Genomic DNA, 17585 nt, shown 5'->3' with positions numbered 1-17585 from the left:
TAATTAATAACAAAATAAAAGTTAAATTATCTCAAATGACTCAAAGGTGAAAGGGATCTACTTTGCCTCTTCAAACTCATATTTGGGAGGTCAAAAGGGGTTTTTTGACAATAAATTGAAAGTCTATTAAATTATAAGGGTAAAAATGAAAGTTTAGGATATTTTCATGTGCATTTTAAAATTTTGATCGGTTTAATTGACCACCTGTGACGACTGCCAGACGCGTGGCCTTGCATGGTCGCATCAGGGTCGTGCTTCCTGTTCCAGTCATGCGTCATCATCCGACAGCTCATCTCAACGGCCATCCTAGCCGTTCGTCCAAGGATGAACGGTCTATATACCGCCGTCCACCCCACCATCATCAACACCTTGCTATTTAAAGGGGAAAGCATCACAGGCCTTGTTTCCCTTCTTCGCTCTCTTCCTTTTCTTGCTGCATCGCCATCGAAATGGGAGGCTTCAGGCGGTGCTCCCGCTCGTCGATCCGCTGATCCCTAGCGGCTGCTGAATCTTGTGAGTTTTCCTTCTCATTCCATCTGTTTGTTATGGGATTGGCCCCATCATTGGACTATCCATGGTCGGATCTTGGTTCCTAGCGCTGTGTTGGCGATCTGAGGTTGGGGAACATGATCCGTCCCCAATGGGTTCTGTATATCGGTGAAACTTTGGTATTTCTAGCTCAGGCTTCTGGAATTCGGGTTTTGAAGCTCGAAATTGGCGGTTCAGTTTCTCGTGTGGTTTCTAGGGCTTGTTATTTTAGGGTCTTTTGTGTTTGTTAGTTTACTCAGTTGAATATTGCTTGCTTCTTGCATGGCTTGTCTAGGTAGTCTCAGTTCGAGATTTGAGGTACTGGAGACCTTTTAGAGGTGATGCCCGAGTGATAGACTGATAATTCGTGAGAAGTGGGAACTTGTTTTTGGAGAAATTTACTATTTGGGTTAGTTGGGTGTCACAAAAAAACGATTTGAGACTAACAGACAGGAGCAACATGAGGTGTAAAGTCAGATGAAATAGCACCATCATCCCTAGTAGAATCAGTTGTCAGATTAAAAGAATCATTATGTTCTTTTCCATTCTGGCAAAGCTCAGAACTAGACTTGCCAGATGGATCAACTGAATCCTGGTTGACCAGGTCACAATTAGTGCTACTTTTTTTCACATCCAGCTTCTTTGATTGTGAAGGATAAGCAAAATCATGAGCTGACTCCTGCTTGTTTAACTTGTTTTTCCTCTTGCTCTTAGGTTGTTTCTTGGGTTTAGTCTCAGCTGGTAGAACTTGACCAGCAGAAACACCAGGTTCATCCTGGATAATAAAGTTAATATCATCATTGTCAACACCAGGAAATTTCTCACCTTTGCGTGCTTCCACAGATTCTTCAGTTCCTTGAGATGCAATATTCTTTGGAAGTTGATCGGTTAGATTTTCCACAGTGGTGCTCAAAGCTCCACCTTTTCCATAATCATGTCCTTTTGCTGACCTTCCAGAAGCTGCAGCTTCGTCATCAGTAGCTAATGGGATAGGTTCTTTACTTAATCTTCCCGTGGCAGTGCTCCCAGCATCTTTTCCAACCAGAGAGTTAGAAGAGTCCTTTGGAGGTGGTTCATTATCTTGAAGTACAACATCAGAAGATTTTTTCTTCTTACGGTGTGACTTTTTATCATCAGATTTAGTAGGAAATGCTGAATCTCTCAATGCTTGTTGGTCTTGATTTGATTTATCCTTGTGGTAGCCTTTGACTAGGTTTTCTGAAGAAAGAACAGCTTTATAATTATCAGATTTAAAATTTCATAGAATCAACTTTCTCAGATTGTCTTGTCCTCCTGTGACATGACTTTCCATCATTATCAGCAGAAGGGTTTTCTGCCTGTAACTTTGCAGTATCATCTTGACCAAGAGCTTCTTTCTGGTTATTGGCAAATCCTGCAGGCTCATTGATATCTGATACATCTTTAGATAACTTTTTTGAATCAACTTTCTCAGATTTTCTTGTCCTCTTGCTATGTGACTTTCCATCATCAGTAGAAGGGTTTTCTGACTGTAACTTTGCAGTATCATATTGATTGGGAGCTTCTTTCTGATTAATGGCAAGTTCTGCAGCCTCATTGATATCTGATACATCTTTAGATAAGTTTTTTGAATCACTTTTCTGAGTTTGTCTTGTCCTCCTGCGGCATGACTTTCCATCATTATCAGCAGAAGGGTTTTTTGACTGTAACTTTGCAGTATCATCTTGACTAAGAGCTTCTATCTGGTTATTGGCAAATCCTGCAGGCTCATTGATATTTGGGACATCTTTAGATAACTTTTTTGAACCAACTTTCTCAGATTTTCTTTTCCTCTTGCCATGTGACTTTCCATCATCACTAGCAGAAGGGTTTTCTGACTGTAACTTTGCAGTATCATATTGATTGGGAGCTTCTTTCCAATTAATGGCAAGTTCTGCAGCCTCATTAATATCTGATACATCTTTAGATAAGTTTTTTGAATCACTTTTCTTAGATTTTCTTGTCCTCATGCTATGTGATTTTCCATCATTATCACAGAAGGATTTTCTAACTCTAACTTTGCCGTATCATCTCGACTCAGAGCTTCTTTCTCCTTGTTGGCAAATTCTGCAGGCTCATTGATATCTGATACATCTTTAGATAAGCTGTTTCTTGATCTTTTTTTTTCTGGTATTGCTAATGGAACTGCTTCTTTTACAACAGGTGCAACATTGTATTCCGCAATGATATTGTTATGACTGTTAGCAAAGACAACTTTTTCAGCATCAGACTCGACCATATTTCCTGCCATGCTTGAGATTTGATTGGAATGTTCACCTTTTACCATACTTTCACTGCTGAAATCTGTGGTAGCAATTTTTTTTGAGGAATTCTCTATCTTTAGAGAAACTACATTTTCAGAAGCTTTCTCAGTTGTGTCAACTAACTTATATATCACATCTTGGAGGTTGTCTACACTTGTCCCTTCATTATTGCCTACCTTAACTTCAGGAACAAAACCAATAGTCTCAATAGTTTCTAATGTGGCTCTATCTTCCATGATCTGTTCTGTACCAATGCTAGGAAAGATTTTTACATGGTTATCCGTAGGAATAGGAAAATCAGTTTGAGACTTGGATGACTGTCTTATCTTTTTCTTCTTTCTTTTATCATCAGTGAGATGTTTTATCAAGCTAGAGTCAGCATCAGGTAACTTATGAGACAATTCTTCTGGATAAGACAAAGTAGCATTGACCGGAATTGTACGAGTCTCGACCACCATGCTATCCATGCTTGACAAGGGATTCAATTCTGAAATTTTTGGCAATCTTTCATTGTCAAAATCTGATAAAAGTTTTCTTTTTTTGGAAGTGTTCACTGGTACAGAATCTTCATCAGCAGAATGTTGGTTATTATTTTCCATAACATCGGGAACAAAACCAATGGCATCACTCTTCTCCAGGGCAGGTTGCTTTTCATTGTTTTGTTCCTTAGCACTGTCAAAAAAATCTCTGACATGGTTATCCAATGGCACTGCTGAGTCAACTTCAGCTGGTTTTGACCTGGATGATCGACTTTTCTTCTTTCTTTTCTTTTTATCATTTGTTAGGTGTTCCATCAAACCCGAGTTACCATCATGTAAATTACCAGACAACTCTTCTGGGAGAGATAAACTAGCAATGTCTGAGTCTAAATGCAAATCTTCAACGTCACTCCTCTTGTTAGACTTCTCTTCCTTGGGAACATCAGTAGAGGTAGTATTCTCCAAAACATCAGATCCAGCTAATTTCTCTAGTTTCTTGCCCTTGACTTGATCAGCAAACATATCAGAACTAGGAACTGTGGGAAATTCAGCTTCTTGTTCAATCGGTTCTAATGCATGCAACTGAGCATCCTTATCAATTTCCTGCCTCTCTAGATGACACGAATGGATGGTGCCATGAGCATTCTGATTAGCAGCAGCAATCTGATCATTAGCCATATCTATGAGGTTTTCAATTTGGCAATTCATAGGTTTGGGTACTGAATAACCAGTTTGATCAGCCAATTTGCAGTGATTCTCATGGGAATTCATGTTGTCATCGATGTAAAAGTCATTTTTACTCAGTGGCCTATCCTCATTCAAATGTTCACTCAGCTTCAGTTGAAGCTGAAAGTCCCCAACGAATTGCTTATTATTATCATCTACACATGTTCTGTGGTGTCACCTTGGTGTTCTGAGCTTGATTTGGAAATAACATCAGCATGAAGAAACCAGGTGCCCTTACTCCCATCAAAAGCACATCTGACAGGCATGGTGTCTGATAAATGATAAAAGGCACCTTTGCGTTTCACCTGTAAGAATTTGAATTATATCCACTTCCAATCAAACAAATTTACTGAATTAATTTAGGTGCATAAAAGGGACCAACCTTCAGTGCCTGGATTGATACTTGACCAACATCAGGAAAACATAACATGTGCTCAATCATAATTTTTCCTGCTCAACAAATAGAATGTGTTTCAGTTAAATCAATAATCATTGTCATATTTATCCAAACTGCATGCAGTTAGCTAAATGAATTGCAACCCTCTATTGAGCTCTATATAAATTGATATCACTAGTTATACTCACTATAGTAGTCAAAATTAGTATTGGATTGAACAGTTAAATAATTCAAGTATTATTAGACGTAATATAATAATAGTTAAGATAGGAAATAACGAGTTATCTGTAACTGAGATTTTTATGTATTTAGGATCATTTTTGTAAAAGTATAGAGAGGTTTAGAGATGTCTTACATATAATACAAGTATGATGGTTGAAATAGAGGAAAACATCAAGTGTTCTTTGTGATCGTAAAATACATCTAAAATTTAAAAGGGAAGTTCTATAAAATGACGGTTAGACCTGTTATGTTATATGGAGCTGAATGTTAGGCTATGACATGAACACTCGAACAGAAGATGAGAATCATAGAGATGAGGATATTAAAGTGGATGTGCGGACATATGAGGATGAACAAGATAGGAAATGATAACATTAGAGAGAGTCACACTTATTGAAGGAAAATTCTGGGAGATATGTTTAAGATGATTCAGACATGTACTTAAATGATTAATAATTGCTTCAGTTAGGCAATATGAAACTATGACAAATACACATATTAAACAAGGAATAGATAATATTTATTTAAATATAGATGATTATATAATAAGGGATAGAGTCCAATGACGTAGAGTGATTCATATAACCGACCCCACCTAATGGAATAAAAGTTGGTTGGTTGTTGTTGTATTATTAATAATTGAATTAAAGTAGTAGTAAAATTGCACTAGTACGACATGATAGCGTATCAAAACTATATCATTAAATAAGTATCAAAAGTATTATGACACAACACAATACGATACCAAAATCATATTGTTCTAGTTAGAGATTGAAACCCCGACGCACGAGCTGAGATTTTAAATCTTGAGCAAGATATTAAAGTATAATCTCTATGATTCATGATTCTATAACCATTTAAGTGGTTATTGTATAATATGTTGAAGTGCAATGTATTTGAAATTAACATATATGTCTGCATTGACTACTTAAGTTTTACCATTCTTTGACTCATCTGGTTGGTGGGCTGATAGCGAAGCAAATTGAGAGGGAACTGACTACTATTGCAAGGTTGCCAAACAATCCTACTAGGAATGGTGGTGTGTGTGCGCTCTAATTTCTAAAATCTTACAACCTAGCCAAACCAATACTAGCTAACACTTTGGCAAAATACGAAAAGAACTTTTTGGCATAATACTACATAATCTAAATCCTAGCCTAAATTAGTTAGTCTAGAACAATCATAGCAAGATCCAACCAATAAATTAATATAAAAAAGTGACCAACTCAAACAAGATTTTCTTAATTAAAAGATCAAGAGCCATTTTTTACCTTTTCACATATATCAATGGTGGCCACAAATTAAACCAAATATTTTATATGATAAAATGAGAACCTTATATGAAAAAAGAACAGGTGAACACTTTATCTAACCGTTCAAACATCAAACTAAAATTTAGCATGAACCAGAGAGTATATGAATTGGAGGAGTGAAAAATGATCAACAATTTGAGACTCCATAACTTACCGGAGATTTTCCATTTAGCTATGCCATTGTTAGTCAACCTGAAGTCTGGGGAAGGTAAAGCCAACAACTGGAAAGTAACAGGTTCCTTAATATGTAATTGGTATGACAATCTTGAAAGTAGCAAGGTTTATCATTAATGGCCTTCAGAGTAACTCAGTTCATAGGAAGTGATTCTTTGTTTGATATGTATTATCTTGGTTTATTTCATATAAAGAACAGCACTTCTCACAGATAATCTGCTTTAGATATGATTGCATCTTCCTATTTGCTACTCAGGGAGTCAGTCTAGGAGAAAGAAGAGAGGAGAGGATGACCTCTTATGATTCCAGAAGGTAATGAAGGAGATGAAAGAAGAAGAGAATGGGCAAAGAAGAGAGGAGAAAGAAGAGAGAATGGTCTGTGACTAGGAAAGAATATCATACTTGTTTAGAGAGAGACAAAGATAAAAGAAGGGCTTAGTGTAAATTAGATAGATTTGCCAGGTGTGACTGATAGTTAGGTGGATCAACTCCTTTCTGAAATTGAGGCCAGTAGGGGCATTTATCTCTCTGATGAAAGCTGTTCTGTATGAATAAGGGATCTTGACTCTCAAAAAGATCTAGCAGCTTATGCCTTGTGCTTCTAGTCTCTTAAACTTCCTTATTTTTCTTTTACCATGTGTTGTCTATAGTGTCTTTACTAGTAATAACCAAAGCGAGACAGAGAATTTTAAATATAATGCATCTATTTATATTACAATCATTTTCGTTCACCTTCACTGTTCCCACTCTGAAACTGATAAATATTTTCCTATCTACTTGGTTTTTTAATTTTCAACTCTTTCCCTTCCATTGTCTATCGATAGTTTCTTAGGCATCAATTTTACTGGTCTTCAGATATTTGAACCTTTGTTATGTCCATCCATTCAAGTTCAGCAATCTTAACCTAAAATGTTTTTATTCCCTCCTGTTCCCATTCTTAGTTTTTGGAAATTGTTATGCTTTTGGCATATCATTTGTTGGTTTTTATGTATAAATTTTTAATGCTCAGAAATGAGAAGGAATTACATTTGGCATTCTATGCAAGTAGCTGCCTTAAAATAGGAAATAACTTTGGGTCTTGCCATGTGATTAATACAACTCTCCCTATAACCACTTAAGCACTTTATTATCTGTATTATGTGGATTATCATAATATGACTCACTGTCCTTTAGATGCCTGAGTATATGCCACTTGATCACATGCTATTAATGGTTAGAGCTAAAATACTGAGCAGTCAAGTTAATACATAAGACAAACGCAGCCTAGTTTTTCCAGATATGTGCTTTCAATGTTGTGTCACTTCTGATTTTTGTACTTTGAAAAAAAAGAAAGATTATCAAACAACCAAGCTTCAGAGAAAGATGAAATTGGTAAGCAACTGACTGCAAGTGTGCTTAGGGCAACAGGAGCCATACTTCCAATAATATAAAATTTATCTTAGAAAAGCATCAATAGCTGAACAACTAATCTTTAATAGTTTTAATTTTTGGGTGGTACCATGATTAGTGCCTGGATAATTCTCCTCCCAATAACCCTTTGTTGGTATAATATTATGCACTAGGAGACCTTTTCTCTGAATCAGACATTTTGCTTATTTTATATATGGCAGTGTGACCAAGATGATGAATTCATTAGATCTTTGATTCCATTTCAACTAGTTCATTTTTCGATTTACTGTTCTTTATCTAAAGATTTATTTTTCTTTTCTGATAGTAGTTTGCTATGGCTGATACGGGGATAGTTGCTACACTTATTGATTCTACTACTACAAAGATACAGCAATTACATCAGGCATTTGCTGAACTTGAGAGTCACAGTGCCATTTCTCTGAACCTAAAATGGAAAGAACTCGAAGAACATTTTCATGGCCTCGAGAAGTCTCTAAAGAAAAGGTTTGTTGAGTTAGAAGATCAGGAGAAGGAATATGCTACACAGTTCATGGAGACCCAAGAAATGTTGGAGAAACGGAAGGCTACTGTTCTAGCCAAGGAGCTTTCATCACTTGATAAATTGCAGGAAAAGAGAGATGCTGCTCTTGCAGCTTTATTTGACCAATACAAAACTTGTTCCCCAGAACCCATTGCTGATGTCAGAGATGCCATGGCTGATGCCAGAGATGCCGATGTTATTTCAGAAGAGAAATGTTATGTTACACCAGCTAATTCTGGCTTAGATGTGTGCCTTACAGAAAATGGAAATGCAGGCAGTGAACATCCCTCAGAGCTGGTGAAACTCTGTGAAGAAATGGATGTGGAAGGATTACATAGGTTTGTCTCAGACAATAGGAAAAACTTAAATTCCATACGCGAAGAACTCCCATTTAAATTTAAAAGTGCACCCAATCCTTTCACTCTAGTTTTGGATTCCCTGAATGGCTTCTACACCAGAGAGAATCTAGGATCAAAGAAGGATGGGAACCTTTTGGGCCAGCGAAGGACTTGTCTCATGTTAATGGAATCACTTGAACCGCTGTTTGCAGACGGTATACAAGCTTCAGTATCGGATAAGCAAATATTGACACCAGATATCAAAGAAAAGGCCAAGGTGATAGCTAAGGAATGGAAGTTGAAATTGGATCACCTGGACATTGAAGCCAGCAGCGGAAACTCATTGGAAGCACATGCATTTCTTCAGCTTTTAGCTACTTTTAATATTATCTCAGAATTTGAACAAGATGAAATCTGCAAACTAATGCCAGCTGTTACACGGCGCCGTCAAACTGTTGACTTGTGTCGTTCACTTGGTTTGTCACATAAAATGCTAGGTTGGCTGTTTTTACCTTATCTATAGACCCTACAAGGGTGGTGTTGGTGTTGAGATTTACTTATCCAATAGTTGGGAATAACATATCAGACATCGGACATGAAAATTTCAAGTAATCCAGTTGATCTCCAGTTTCAGTTCATATGTTTTTCACTAGAAAATTTTGCACGGTTCAAATGCTTCATCATTCAAAATTGTAAATTGGGCTACTAGTTCTTTTTGAGATTGTTATTATAGAAGTTTTTTTTTTCATCTGTCATTGGTTGAAGTATTCAATTATCTTCTAGTAGATATTCTGTTTAGATCACGCCTGATATGTTAACAATCCCTTATTCAGTTTCCCTTATTATTATCTGACATATACATCCTTGTCTATTTGGAAATTTCCAAGTAGGTCCTTACAGGTAGTCTGATTGCTAGGAAACTATATATGATTAGATAATCTGTTTTTGCAGTAACATTATTTGTGACTAATCTTAGTTATCTATGACTCCATGACGTCCTTTTCCATGTTCTTTTCCTCCTCATTCCTTCTAATTGGATCATTTGTTCTAGGTTTGATTGAACTTCTTCAGAATAGTGGGAGGCAAATTGAGGCTGTTAATCTTGCATATGCATTTGAGCTTACAGAACAATTTGCACCAGTGCCATTGCTGAAAGAGTATCTAAAGGAGGCAAGAAGAGTATCTCAGGTCAAAGCTGGAAGCATGTCACCTGGTGCACAGGTCCTGACCTCATATATTGAATTAATACACTGCCTACTAACTAGCCTGATTTTATTTCTAGTTAGCTGTCGATGTAGGGAAATTTGCTGCTGAATGATTGATGCCACAACTGTTTGTCTCAACTATTTGTGTGCTTTCTTGGTCGGTTTGATGATTGATTGATAAATTATCCACCTATTGCAACAAGAACCAATCATGTGTTCCAACTATTTGGTGTTTTGTGAATTGATAAATTATTTAATTACGTCAGTTGAATTAAGATTATAGCCACACCTGTGACTTTATTTTATCAAATTTCTCCAGATAAATACTGGGCACTGGAAAAATATGCTCCAATATCTGTTATGTTTAGTTGGAAGTGATATGCTATAACCTTTTATATCCAGACATGCTTTTCATATATTAGTTCTGAGGTTGATTAATTAGTAATCTTATGATGTGATGTGATGTTCTGTTTTTAGTTGGATAAATTCATGGAAGGGAACTACCATTTCTTACTATCAAGTTTCCGTGAAGTTTTTTGTAATGAAACTTGGTAAATCCTTGTGATTTGTCGTCCGCAATAATTACTTCAAGTTAACTTTAAGCTTCTTATCTGGCAGTTTGTGTGCATATTTAATTTGTGTAAGAACACTAACATGGCTTGCTCTCCTCCAGTCAGAAAGTGGTAGTGAGATGTGCTGATAGTGACTTGTGCTTCGCATACAAGACTAGGGTTGTGATTGGTTGAATATGACTTGAAAGTTGAAACAAACTTAGAAATGTCTTCTTTATCGCTTATGGGATTTTATGAGATATTAAAAAAGCCGAGACACGTATAGTATCATAAACACAAATAGGATCAGTTGGGCCTATTATTTTGATAACTCGGCAAGTAGACTAAGAAATAAACTTGATTTATTATTTTCTATCATGGCTGTGTGTTTGCATCATAAAACTAAACTTTATTTACTTTGATCCTTTTTTCCAGAATGAAATGAATGAACGTGAATTATCTGCTCTTAAAGCTGTCATCAAATGCATCGAGGAACATAAGCTCGAGGAGCAATACCCTATTGATCCGCTTCAGAAGCGCATCGTACAGCTAGAGAAAGCCAAGGCTGACAAGAGGAGAGCTGCTGAAGCTGCAAAGCCCCAGTCCAAGAGGCCTCGCGCCGGTGGAAGCATTTACAACCCTCGTATTACCAGCATGCCTGACAAAAGCTTCTACCGAACACCGCCTGAGAGGTTTGCACACCCGTACGACAGCCCCGAGCGGTTCCCTTACCCATATGATAGACAATATATCTATCCTGCTGAAAGTCATCACCCTACTCTGATGGGATCGACTCCATACACCGTCTCCTCTACACATACCCTGTACTACGGAAATGCTCACCCAGTCCAGTACCAGACGACTTATTTGCACTAATGGAGAAAGCCGCAATGACCACGATCTCGTCTAACTATGAGCTTTTTAATCCACTGGGTCCTATATGGTAATCAACTAAATCTGCATAACTAGAAGATTTACAACTCTGTATTAATGTGTGTGTTTAACATTTTGACCGGCATTCGAAGTTTTCTTCTAATGCCCCCAGCTTGAGCTTGTTTTTCGTTTGTCTTTGACAATGACTACCAAATATTGTGTTTCTTGTGTGCTGATCTTTTTCTTTTAACGCGATGAGTTTGATTTTAGTACTATCTATTTGACACTTGGATAACTTCGATAGAAAGTTCTATTGTACGTAGTCTTACTCTGCTTTTACATGATTATATAATAGTGTTCTACCCATTACAATGCTCTTTTACTATCTTAGAACTAAGCTAGTTGTTCGAATAGCTATCCCGACTCTGGATCCATAGGAGTGGTATATCTCCTCGGTTTTACGAACTACTAGCGATAACTGAACTGAGTATGTTTGTTATGATCATGCACAAGAGGTTGAGAGTAGTTGAATGATAAAAGTAGAATTCAAAATTTTCTTTTGTTTACACTTGTTCTTGTGGTTTGTTTGTTTTTTGTTTACACTTGTTGAAGGCCCTCGTTGAACGGTCTAATCGAGACGGTTTTGATTTTCATTGTTTGAGATTGAGCGACTAGAATTGAACCCGAACGGATCATGTGGTGTTCAACAGCCAAATCGCGTATAGCAACAAGGAGCTTCACACGAAAACTTAGATGATCTATCTAAATCATTACATGCTCATCCATGAATACAAGCTATTCGGAGACTCCTAATCTTAGAAAGCTTGTTCATTGGCACTTGCCTTCCAACATGTGGTCTTTCGGCTACCGGTTCCAACAATAAGCCATCACGATTGAAGTCCCTCATCGAACTATGCCTTGTGTAGGGCGATTGCGATTCGTGGTTGTTGCATCCTAAGTCCCCAAAGCTTGAGAGCTTTTTTGGCGGTGGTGTCATAAACATATGTGTAAATTGAGCCATCTCCAACCCATTAGGCTGATGGTCCTCTGTCGGTGGTGCGATCATGTAGATGTCGCCGCCGGAATTTGATCGGGAAAGGCATCTATAGTTGTGCTTGCTTTTCTTTCTCTTGATCATGGCTTTGTAGATCAAAGGGATTAGTCCCTCCATGAGGGCTTTGCAATGAGAATATGCTAGAGAAGATGAAGTACTTATAGAGGTTAGTTAACCTTCCATTGATGATCACTGACTTTTGTAAGTTTTCGACATTTTATTAAAAAAAAACACACATTCAACTTTCAAGAGTGCCCAAAAGTAAAGCGAAGTCGATTGGGTAGAAGATAATTTTAGCGAACAAATATGCCTAATCTATCGCAATCGAGTTAATTAGTTCGACTAGTTTATTAATTTTGAGTGTCATGATAGTGTCACAACTAATCCACTTGGAAAGAAAATACAAAGAGAGTGACTTCCTATGCCTTTTGACTTTGACTTATTCTAAGAGGCAGTTGAAGTGTCTTTGTTAATGAATCTAATAATGAAAAGTCAAATTGTTAGGTGACCTAAATCTTAATTAGAACCATTACTAATTGGTGGATGGAGCAATTTGTAGAAAGGAAGTGATGTATGTGATGCCACCTTCTCCCACCAATGGAACACCTCTCACCTTTCGATTGGATGAGTCGATCGAGTGGATTAGTTGGGCAAGTCGATCGATCAAGATGGCTAGTTTCCGGTTAAGTTAGATGTAGGTCACCGGCTACATTCCTATTTGGGGTTACCTCTCCCTCTTTGCATGGTTTGATTGACTTGCTTTGTCCAATCAACTATTTACGCAAACCAAATGAGCTCGAATGGACCGACTAGCCCAAATGACCTTTCTATCCAACTAATTCGAAATAATTGAGTCAATAAACCGCGACGTGTCAAGAATGGGTCGAACTAAGCAATGTCTCACTCCCATTCTATGTCGATTTAGGTCATATTGAGCACGACTTACCCCACTTTGAGTCACACCAAGCATGACAAAAATGGTCCAAGAGGTGATCCAACTTGAGCATGTAGCATAAGAGTGTTGTGTTAGGCTCGATAAAAGATTGATATATGGGCCAAGTGTTTTTAAAAGATATTTTAAACTATGTTTTAATTAGTAAAATTAATTAAAAACAAAATATAATTAATAAATAATATTTAAAAGCTTTTGTAGTAAAAAATTAAAAATTTTAAAAATATTTGTTTATTTGAGAATATTCTCACGCAATTAAATCACTATGTTATTAGTGTTAGCGTTTGGTATTGGTGTTGGTGTTGATTAGAGCTGTCAAACGGACTAATTCATGGTGGTATGGGTAAATTCACTAAAAATCTGTTATATAACGGGGCGGGATGGGCCGACCCATCAACTTGGCAGATAGAAAAATCTCCAACCCAATCCAACTCAAGGCGGGTTGCGGGCTAGATGGGTCAACCCACGAGCCTATCAAAAAATAAAAAAATATTAAAAATTTTAAGTTTGGATTATAGTTTAAATTTGTCAAGTTGAAAATTTTAAGCTTGAATTATAATTTAGACGAATCAAACCCACTAATCTATTAAAATTTCTACTTTAATTTTAAAATTTTTAAGAAAATAAATAAACTTTTTCAGCTCGCAAACCAACTTAAGCAAGTCGTAAGCCTAGGTAGGTCAATACATCTGAATCAATCTTAAAATGAGTAGATAAAATTTCAACCAAATCCGCTTAAATTACTTGATGGGACGAGCCAATATAAGTCGAGTTGAGGCCTATAACATATGAGACTCAATTAGAGTGTTAAGGACAGTAAGATACAACAACCAAACTAATAAGATTGCATGATGGTAGTGAAACTGGAGGGGAAAAGACAACGATTATGTTTTAAAAATAAGTAAATACAACCAAACTTGGTGTGAAGATGTCGTCCCTAGAATTTGAGTTGGGAAAGATAATCGCAACCCGATCCGGGACAAGAAAAAACTTGAACAACTCTATCATAAATAGAGAAAAAAATCTGAGACAACTCATCCTAGATAAAGAAAAATCTGAGATGACTCTATCCTAAATATAGAAAAATTTACAGTGATCCCATCCAAGACAGAGGAAAATCTTTTGCGACTCTATCCAAATAGAGAAAAGTTAGAGGCGAGCTTGTTTGAGATAGAGGAAAATTTGACGTTACTCTATCTCAGACAAAGGAAAATTAGAGGTGACCCCGTCTGAGATGGAGGAAAATTTGAGACAATTCAATACTAGATGAAGGAAATATTAAAGCGACTTTATCCCGAATGGAGAAAACATCAAGGTGGCTATTGAGTTGTCGAACACACGAGATTCTATACAATACGAGAAGTAAATAACCTGATTCAAAATTGTTGAACATAGTACCAGAGGTCCCCTCAAATGTGGTAAGGTTGGAGACGAGAAATATTGCATTGACTATTGAGTTGTTTCCCCTTGGGGTCCTATAAGTCATACTCATTAATGTTCAAATTTGTCAACTTCTTCTACAGGTTGCATCTTCTTCCATACTACATCACCCACCTAAAACGATTGAGGAACCACTCTCTAATTGTAGGCTTGACACATCCTCTACTTATTATTCAAAGCTAAGCAACTACCCTGTTTCGAGTCTCCTATATTAGATCCAATTTGAGGAGACTTTTTTTGGCATTGTCTTCATTGTACGTGATGATCCTTGTATGCTTCTTTCGATCTCGACCAACACCACTGCTTTCCCATTGTAAATGAGATGAATTGGGGTCATCCCTGTCCCCTCTCAAGTAGGGGCAGACCTAGAAATTTTGTTGGGTGGAGTGGGGAGGGGGGAGCAATTCATATAAAAACACAAAAGTATAAGTTATATCAACTAAAAGACAATCATGACAGATTAAATCTTCTTGATTTGTTATTAAAATATCTAGTTTTGAATTTATACTTATGGGGTTGACATGAGCCTCTTAGATAATAATTTTTTCAAACACTTTCATGGATATTAGATTCATATTCCATAATTCTTACTCTTAGTCTTGGATCGAACGAAAGATCAATTATATCTGAACTAATATGAAGTTATCAGAAGACTCTTGAGAACAAGTTTCATAACTCATTTTTTCAACAAATTGATCAGTATCCATTTTTTCAAAAGATAGTGATTCTTGAATATTTGATTTTCTTGAAAAATATCTTAACATATTACATAGTTCTACAAAAAAAAAAAATCAAGGCATATGTCAAGAAATAAGAATACTTAGAATTAATCCTAAATGATAAAACTAACAAAGATTCAATAATCAACACTCCAAAAAACTAAAACAATAGAAAAGATTTAAGATTACTATTATTAAAATAGATGAAAACTCAAAAGCACCAAAGTAACAATTAACACATATAGAATATGTATAAACATGATATATGCTTCCAAAATGCCAAAATCGAAAGGCCAAAAGGGGAGGGAGGGTAAGGGAAAATGCAATACCTTCACTTCTGCAAGTGAAGATTTTGTTTTCTGAGAAAAGTACAAGAGGTTGTTGGCTAAAAAAGAATTGGAAAGAGGTATACTAGTAATTTTTTAAAACAAACGAGGGGGGCCATGACCCCTTTCCCCTTTGTAAGTCTGCCACAGCTCTCGAGTGTATCCACCCAACTCCCTCTAATGTGATCCAATTTAATCTTCAGTTCCTCATATCATCTCTTAGTTGACCATTTCAACATGCCCATTACTCTGTGGGTACACCACCGAGGTGAATGCTTGTTGGATGTCAAGCTCTCAACACCACTTCGGAAGCTTCTTCCCTTGGAATTTCTTATCATTGTTGAATATCAATTCGACATAGGTGGTCCTCCGGGTCAGAAGTTCCATTGTATTCACTAATTTGCAAAGGTCGGAAGTGACTCAACAACTTCTCCACTATGATATCTTTAGAAAAAGAAGTGTCTCGCCGGACTAATTTTCTTTCTTTTTATCTAAGCATTTGGCCTGTTCTTTCACTGGAATCTCCTGAAATAGTTCCTGGCTTGTTAATTCCCTAGACTGCTCTTCTTGATGAGCTGAAGTCCTTGTTTGTTCTCCTAAGAATGGAGGATTCACGGAGAACTATCATCGAAGGATCTCTTCTACAATAGCTGACACTAGTTGATTTAGACCTTCCACCGTGAAGGGGGGGGGGTGCGATCGATTTTGGGAATGCAGTGGGACCTTCCTTTAATAGCAAACCCTCTTTCTCCTTTGCTTCTTTGGGCATCTCTCATCTCGATGTCTTGGCTTAGATTTTCCACAAACGGTGTTAAAATGATCCGGCTAGGATCGATATGGGTGATGATGAATGGAGAGTTTGGGCAAGCTAAGTTAGCAGTGTAGGTTGACAACATAGAAGTTAAATGTTAAACTGAAATTAGGGTAGCTTTCAAACCATTGATGTCTTCTCGATGTTGGTATCATTATCTTATATAGGGGGAAGAGCAGTGAAAATTATCTTGCATTTTCTCAAAGGATGCACTTTTTTCATTTGTATCAAATGACGCATCCCATTGTAATAGATATTTATAATAACCATAATTGCCACATAACCATGAAGTCTAAGGCCTTAGTAAAGACCCTAACGTATCTCGACTCGAGTTCTGTTCGGGCGTTTAGGTACTCAGGAGAGCAACCCACTTAAGTGATCGAGTGTTCGGGAGAGCAACCCACTTAAGTGATCGGGTGTTCGGGAGAGCACCCACTTGGGTGCTTGCGAGCACAACCCACTTAAGTGCTCGGAAGCGTAACCCGCTCAAGTGTTTGGGGTGCTTGGGAGTGCAATACACTTGGGTAATCTAACACTTGGACATTCGGACGCTCAAGTGCTTGGGAACACAATCCACTCTGGCACTTAGGAGCGCTACCCACTCATGCGCTCGGGGCACTTAGGAGCACAATTTGTTTGGGTGCACAAACCACTCGGGCACTCCAGAGTTCAATGCTCAAGAGTACAAAACACTTGACCACTCAAAAGTTCAATGCTTGATCTTCTATATATACTTGGGCAATCGATCTCAACCCTTCAATAATTCGATAAATCGACTGAGTATATTGACGTGGCTAGCTCGGGATTGGGCCACGATGCATCCTACTGACTTGGTACAAGCTAAGTACTGACTAATAAATATATATTAATTAAGATTATAATTATTCTCTATTTATTATTAAAATAGAAAATATTAATCGCCGTATGATAAAAAATTAAATCTTTAATTTATTACTGTTAATTTTGAATACTTTCTCATTTATCTTCTTTTATCATAAATGTATCGATCTTAAATATTTTTAAATTTTATAATATTTTTAATTCCTTTCCTTTTATCGGGATGAACTAATCTAAAATCTATTGTCAATTTATTTTCTTTAAAATTAATTATTTTTACATTATTTAATTCCTTATCGATATTGTATATACATGTAACATAGCTTCCAAAGAGACGTGAGGTAATTTCTTTTATAAGATATGACTATAAATTCTCATCAAAATCTAGGTAAATATATAATCAACACTATACATCTATGAATCGATTC

At 36.9% G+C, this 17585-nt stretch overlaps 1 protein-coding gene and 1 pseudogene across 2 annotated transcripts; one reads left to right on the top strand and one right to left on the bottom strand.

Moving 5' to 3' along the window:
• The first annotated feature begins 389 nt into the window (after positions 1-389).
• LOC141830767 (FRIGIDA-like protein 3) lies at positions 390-11246 on the top strand. Of its 2 annotated transcripts, none has more exons than XM_074718192.1 (4): positions 390-513; positions 7839-8886; positions 9441-9610; positions 10581-11246. In XM_074718192.1, the coding sequence occupies exons 2-4, from the start codon at positions 7845-7847 to the stop codon at positions 11019-11021; spliced, it is 1653 nt and encodes a 550-aa protein (XP_074574293.1). In that variant the 5' UTR covers positions 390-513; positions 7839-7844; the 3' UTR covers positions 11022-11246. The 2 variants fall into 2 exon arrangements, with proteins under 2 accessions (XP_074574293.1, XP_074574292.1); XM_074718191.1 differs by having other exon boundaries at positions 418-513; positions 7836-8886.
• On the bottom strand, positions 971-7535 carry LOC141830445 (uncharacterized; annotated as a pseudogene).
• Positions 11247-17585: the final 6339 nt, after the last annotated feature.

Source organism: Curcuma longa, chromosome 6 (assembly GCF_044706935.1).
Source record: "Curcuma longa cultivar G26 ecotype Majalengka, Jawa Barat chromosome 6, ITB_CL_G26_1.1, whole genome shotgun sequence".
Taxonomy (NCBI): Eukaryota; Viridiplantae; Streptophyta; class Magnoliopsida; order Zingiberales; family Zingiberaceae; genus Curcuma; species Curcuma longa.
This window is presented reverse-complemented; position numbering and strand designations above follow the sequence as displayed.

Coding starts and splice junctions, on each gene's coding strand:
- LOC141830767 (XM_074718192.1), top strand. CDS start 7,845: ATGGCTGATACGGGGATAGTTGCTACACTTATTGATTCTACTACTACA. Junction 8,887..9,440: donor TTTGTCACATAAAATGCTAG/GTTGGCTGTTTT, acceptor CATTTGTTCTAG/GTTTGATTGAACTTCTTCAG. Junction 9,611..10,580: donor GCATGTCACCTGGTGCACAG/GTCCTGACCTCA, acceptor CCTTTTTTCCAG/AATGAAATGAATGAACGTGA.